The 7,107-nt window shown below is 39.7% G+C and overlaps 1 protein-coding gene across 8 annotated transcripts in view; it reads right to left on the bottom strand.

Annotated features, from left to right (window-relative positions):
* The window catches only part of LOC111862402 (protein SMG8), a 71,165-nt gene that overhangs the window by 50,720 nt on the left and 13,338 nt on the right, over positions 1-7,107 (bottom strand). For all 8 annotated transcript variants that reach the window (XM_023847762.2, XM_023847756.2, XM_023847759.1 and 5 more), the window contains one exon: positions 504-603. In XM_023847762.2, the coding sequence (XP_023703530.1) occupies positions 504-603 (100 nt within the window). The remainder of the gene's footprint in view (positions 1-503; positions 604-7,107) is intronic.

Consider the following 7,107-nt stretch of genomic DNA (forward strand, 5'->3'; position numbering starts at 1 on the left):
GTTCCTCCGAAATGTTGGCCAAAACGAAGAATACACGGTGCCTAAACCCAGAAGACGACTTTCTTCATTGTCATCGCCGTGAAAACCTCAAAACTTACATAATTTGAGTCTAGTTCATGCTCAATGGGTCATGTGGATGGAGGAGTGGCCTCCAGATATGGTGGATAGCTGAAAATTTATTGAGTGGAAGTCCGACATATCCACAGCTGGAAGAAGAGGAAATTTGAGTTATCCAACAAGACAGTTCAGTACCCCACTTTAGCAAAGCTGTGCTGCTCTAAATGAAAAGCTTCAAAGGCTGTTAGGTCTTACTTTGTAGCCTCCTTGGTACCCGGAATAATACCTACCGAATTCTTTTCTGGGAATACACAAGTGCAATGAATGGAAATATTGCACATGTCAATTGTGTTGGAACATAATGAAACAGGACTACAGAATTTACTGAAACCATATGTTCATAAATAATGAAAAAGGCCTGAACAAGACTGAATGTCAAGTCATACCTGATGTTAGTGATGACCCTGCTCTTACGCAGGATATGGTATATCTGATCCTCCAAAGCATGTTCCAGTTTCTTTATTGATGGATACTTCCCACCAAATCCTAAACATAAAACATAATGGTTACTTTAAAGTTGTTTCTTATAATTGGCTGTTTTAACAAATCCTCCAAAGTGTTTAAATATTTGGGGGAAGCAAAAAAATTAGAAGTTCAGTCATAATAAAATAAAGAACAGAGTTAATTCACAGAACCCTTGCATTATTGAGTTCAGAATGTTTTGTCTTCCGTTCTCTTATGTGAATGGTAAAGAATACAACATAAAAGACAATAATTTTAACCATTTGGTATGGTTGTGAAACTCTTATATTAAGGGCAGAATATAGATTGAAGGTGTTTGAGAACAGGATGCAAAGGACAATATTTGGACCTAAAATGGTGGAAGTGAAAAGAGAGTGAAGAAAACTGCCTAATGAGAAGCTTCAAAACTTGTACGCTTCATAAGATATTACCAAAAGAGGTGTCACAGGCAGAATTACACTCTTCAAAGCCATGGAATGAGTTCGCCCTCCTACCTGTTCAGCAACTCTGCACTTACAGTGTTACACTGCTGGCTTCTGCACAAACAGACTGTTTTGTTCCAAATGAAAATCAGGTCCTTGTAACAGGACAAAGTTACCACACGTATACAACACATATACATACCTGTATTTTCTCGTAAACAAAAAGACAGACCAAAATCAGGTTTTCAAAACAATGAAATCATTTATTTCATAGTCAGAGCGTACAATTGCCAAAGTGCCTTTTAAATGCACACTGTATGCTTTTACAATCTTGTTCTTTTATTACATGAGCAAATAGTAATTTCTTTATTTGAATGCTATTGACTTTTTAAAGTTTTAGCTATTCTACAGTGTGATACTCACCGAGAAAATTAATCATATGCCAGACAAAAAATGGTACTTCTGGCTGTTAACCTTTAAACGACAGACTTTTGAAATGGTGGTAAGCTTGAGCTGACCGGAGTTTATTTAAATGCCCATTGCTGCTGGTGCGCGTTTAAATATCCATTCCTGTTAGGGCGCTTAAACAATTTTAACCATTTTGTTTAAAAATGCTGTATCTAACACAATTTTTATGATAAATGGATGACATTAACTTTGTTTGTATCAGCAAAGAACATAGTGTCGCATATTATAACACAAGACTTGAAAATGTTTATACATAAAGTTATATTCTATTTTCATTTTTTTTTATGCGTACTGTAAAAATGGTTTCCCTGTTCTTCACAGAGTTGTTCTGCATTATAAGATCAGACCTGCTTGTAACACTTGACATATTTTAGCAGTCCCTGGTGTCATAAAACAGATGGAAGCAACAAAATCATCTGCTCTTCTGCCGGCAAGTTTCACGTCTTTCTTACACTCCTCAGATTTTCGAATCTTTTGACTAAAGGACAGAAGAATGAAGGCATGGATATTCAAGGGAAAGCTAGAGGGGTCCCTTCTTCAGTGCTAAGACCTTCCGTTATAGCTGCAAGAGATTACTGCCCCTTCTAGGGTCGTGAACAGAAAGTTGCATCATGGCTGAGATACAGAGTGCAATCTGTTTTCTGTGCATTCATAGTGAAATCAAATACTGTAGTTTCATTTCAGCCTATATATACATCAAGCAGATAACAACAAAAAAAGGTATGTACATCAAATTTTACTATATATTTTTAACACATTAATCTGCAGAATCTGCAATAAAAGTACTGGCTTGTGGATGAGTTTGGGCATAACTCATATGTATATTCTTATTGTTGTTTTTCATTTAGGTATCATTTTAATTCCTCTATTAGGGTTTTACTCAAGTCTGTCTGGTAATTACTACATTTAAAAATAAATATTTAGGACTGTGCATGCGCTTCCACTAGCGGAGTTTAAATGCCCGACTGGCCAAATCGGGGTACTTTGGCCACAACGACCATACTCATCATTGGCCTGATCGGGGCACTTTGGATGTTAAAGGTTAATTACATGTTGTGGCATACAGACCCACTGCTAAGTGGTGACCCTGCAAAAAGTGACTGTTTCTGGGTAACAGCTTGGTAAACATGTTTTCCATTGCTAGGTTGCAGATTCTTAGTAATGCAACAGATGGACTATAACAAAGGAAAATGGGTGTTTCTACATGGTCCGTGCCAAGATGTTATAAGCAAGGGACAAGGTTAGACCCAATTCAGTTGACTTCTGCAAGGGAGGCTGTAAAGACAGGACCTGTGCATTGCAGATGAAGAATCTCCACTGTTCGAAGCTGGTGCCAGGGAACAGCTAGTGAAGACACAGCAGGTTGGAAAGAGGCTTTCCTGGTGCTGTTGTGATTTGTGGAGATTAGAGGTGGAGCTGTAATTGCTTATAGTTCTGAGTTGTATGTATAAGTGGCCAATAAATTCAGTCACCAACCAAACCAAATCTATAGGCACACATACACTACATGACAATATTTTGCTAAAAAGTTTTACCAGATGGCTCTGTCCATCACAAATCTGTATTATGTTAAACATTGATTGTGAACAATTTATTATCTCTGCACTTCTGAATGAATTCTGCTTCGACTATGTTCTACATTCCCACAAGTTTCATAGTTTATCCTCATATTGTTATGATAAATGAATTGATTTCATGACAATGAAAAGAACTTAAATATACTGTCACATGTATTAGTGATGACAGACAGGGTTTGGAATGGCGAATAATTTTTTGACAACTTACAGGTTGTAACTACAAATAATTATTATACTATTGCTCATTTCCATCCACACTACAAAACACTCCACGCCAAGTCTTCTCAATCTACTTTCATTAGTCTTTACAGCTCTTCACAATGGGTATTCCTCTGCCGTGTCTTCGCTAGACATTTGTGGTAACGAGTCTTAAATTCTGCTGACCACTGGTTAACACATCACAGCTGCACTCTCAACTACACTGCACTCACTCGTTCAACAGAACATGATTGGTGGAGACATATAGCCTCAGAGCGGATCTACAGAAAACACCACCTACATCACCTCTGTTAATGTTGTATGACATCGCTGAGCATGCGTAAACTGCAGGTGCTCCATAGAAATGGCTATACATATCACATATCATGACACCTCCTCCATTGTTGAGTGCAGGCATCACCTTGCAATGGCTGATGTTTACAGAGTCACCTCCTAGCAATGGGTCTATATGTCACAATATGCATACATACAGAACAAGGCTCAATAATCTGACATGTCTGCTCGTCCATACAGAGGGAAAAATTATGGCAAGTGGATGCATAGGTCTTTAAATTCAGTTGTTAACATTCTGTCATGTGTATTTGATTTCCCCACAGATGTCTAAAAGCAAATAGTGTCCTGTAAGCACATTATACCACACAAGGCATAATGTTTTACATGTCCTGTATGTTACTGTCATGTGTATGGGTGGCTATTGATGGAGATTTGGATAGGATATTTGATTTATTGACCACTTATACACATGACTCATAAGTACAAGTAATTATAGCACAATCACTAATCACCACAGCACCTTCTAAGCCTTTTCCCACTCACTTGGTAGCCCCAATTGTCTTCAAGATAACTCCTCGGCAAAGATCATGTAGAAACACTCCATTTCCAGCAGTACCTCTATTGTTGCGGGAACATATATATACTGAGCTGTAGTCTAGAGACATCTCATGTACATTCAACTATCTCGAAGTCGTCGCACAGAAATGGCTCTACATGCTACATTATGCAAGTCAACAGGCTGGTGTGGACTAATTACAATGGTGTAGGTAGGCTTGGTTTTCCTTGTGGAGAAATGTCTCCCAATTAGAATCACACATTCTCACTCGCATATATATGGCTAAGTTAAATTTAATCATTACCATCATCATCTAGCTGAGCATGCCTTGCTTGCCTCGGTGGATCCTATTCCTGAAACAGATTTGTAGACACTTTCCTGTAGGCCCTGTGTTCTTCCCCCTCTCCTTGCCCACAGGTGAACTGTGTATTCACAACCTGGACTTGCAGCTGACAACTGCTTTAGCTGTGGCAAAGCCATTCAGGAGGCAAGACAGACCTCTAGCTGCTTCAGGGCAATGTGCTGAGTGTGCAGACTTCTAAAATGTGTTCAGCCCGTGATCATAATCTCCATCTTGGTTGTGTTTTTCTTAGGTTAATTCACCTCCAGTGGGTCCCCCCAGTTTCTATTCTTATTTTCATCTAGCCCCACCACTCAGGCTGATTAACAATTTCTCTCTCTATTCAGAACTATTGGTGTGACTCAACACTAATAAATTGTGTGGGTCTTCGGATCGGAACAAATTCTTTTATTGGATGATTATATGTACACACACTCGTACACTTATACACAACTTCAATATCTCAATTACTGCTCCTGCTATAGTTGAAGCCAAACTGAAGACTGGCTACTACTGACTGATCTCTTCGAAGGTCAAACACAAACTGAACTCGTCTCTTCCAAGTCCAAGTCCAAGTCAAATTGCGACTGACGGTCAGTCAGTCTGTCTGTCTTGATGTCGAGCCCCAGCTGGGGTTCATGACCAGATTTTTTTTTTCTTATATGAAAGTTACTGTCCTGTCCATTTGGGGCGCCCTCTCTAACGAGAGGTCAGGTCTGTCATTTGTCAGTCATAGTCCGTATTAGTGTCAGTATTTTAATATATTTACAAATTTACTCTTAATTCCTATATCTTTGTACAATATACTATACAAGGCCTCTGTCAATCCAGGCTCAGTACAGCAGATTATGCCCTATTTCTAGTAGTATTTGCTACCACGGCAGTCTAGTCACTTGAACGGTCGTATGCCTGACCGCCACCAAGTTTAAGCCTCTTATACTTCCTGTGTCAGGCTTTGCCTTGTCCGATGTTGCAAACATTCTCATTTTCATGATTTTGTATGACTTCTGCTTGTTTCCTGCATAATTTTGTTATATAGTAATATACGTACGGGATTTTGAATGCCACGTGCAAATCACGGACCGGTGTGCACCTTGAAAAATTGCCAATGGTGCGGAGAACCTTGTTTTGCAGGCGCTGCAATTTCACTAGATGAGTGTCTGCTGTGAATTCCCAGGCGGGACTAGCATAAGTCATTACGGATCTAATAAGAGCTTTGTGGAGGGTCATTTTAATGTTAGCGCTTAATCACTCCTTTTGAATAGGGAATATAGTCTAATGAATGTTCTAAAGGCCTTGGCTTTGATCATTTCTATGTGCAATCTCCATTAACTCTCTTATCGAAGGTTACACCTAGATATTTTGCACTATTTACAAATGGAATATTTCATCCATTTAGAGTGAGACAAGACTCAGGCGGTCAACAACCACAAGCGAAGTAGGCCCCTTGAGTCTTATCTTCATTAATTTTAATATTCCAGCTCTCACACTAGGTCTCCACTGAGCTAAGACCGTGCTGGGTTGAAGCTGGAGTTTTATAACCTTGTCTCAGACGTTGTCATGCAATGAATCCTCTGTTGTCCTTTCATCTCTGGGGAAACACATTTGTTTTTTTGGCTGTTGCCCATTGTTATTGCATTGTTACGCAACAAACACTCGCTGTTACGGATATTCCTACGCAACAGTCTGTTGTTATTGTGTTCCCATAAACGTATCACTTCCAGATTAAAAACATGCGACAATATGTTTTCACTTCCTTCATGGTCCATTCAAGTGTATTTTGCCATTTGTCTCCTAAATTTCTTTCCATCAGCTGCAGTTCACTCCCATATGAAAGTGTTAGTAAAACTTCAGGATGTGACTGTAGATGGGGCTTGGATTGGTGAATGGATTTACTGATCATTTATATGACTTGGAACTACAAGCACTTATAGCACTATTTCTGATCTCCATACTCTACCAGTAAGTAAATGCTAAGTCTTCTCCAGCCTGCAGTGTCTTCACTAGTCATTGCTTGGTAACAGCTCTCAACAATTGAGGTTCTTCATTTCTGTGTTCATATCGTTACTGTTCAGTAAATATCCCACAGCTGCAGTCAACTGAACCTTAGCACGATCTCTTCTCAGTCTCCCTTGCAGAACTCAGCTCTCAACTGGCTGGGTGCCCCCCCAACTGTTTTCTTTGCAACCCCTTCACAAGCAGGGAGCCACAGTTCAAGCGGTTAGTCGCTGGCTTCCCACCATGGCGGCCTGGGTTCGATCCCGGGTCTGGTCAAGTGGGATTTGTGGTGTACAAAGTGTCACTGGGGCAGGTTTTCTCTGAGTACTTCGATTTCCCCTGCCAATCTTCATTCCACCAACTGCTCCACAATCACCCTCACCTATTATCTGGTGCTGGTAAAATAGACCAGAAGTGGCCGCAGTACAAGGGACTTCGTCCCACCCCACTAGCAATAAAAAAAATAATAAAAAAACCCTTCATATGGATCAAGTAGAAAACACCATTTCCAACATTAACCCTTTTGCGTGGCCATTTAAATTCCGCTGCCGTGTCTCCGGCGGTAATATATTCAGCCGGCCATTTAAATTTTGCTCGAAAATGATTTATTCATCATTGTTCTTAAATTATATGAGATAGGAACATGAAACTTTCACTAAAATGATCTTAATAGGT

This window comes from Cryptotermes secundus, unplaced genomic scaffold (assembly GCF_002891405.2).
Source record: "Cryptotermes secundus unplaced genomic scaffold, Csec_1.0 scaffold715, whole genome shotgun sequence".
Taxonomy (NCBI): domain Eukaryota; kingdom Metazoa; phylum Arthropoda; class Insecta; order Blattodea; family Kalotermitidae; genus Cryptotermes; species Cryptotermes secundus.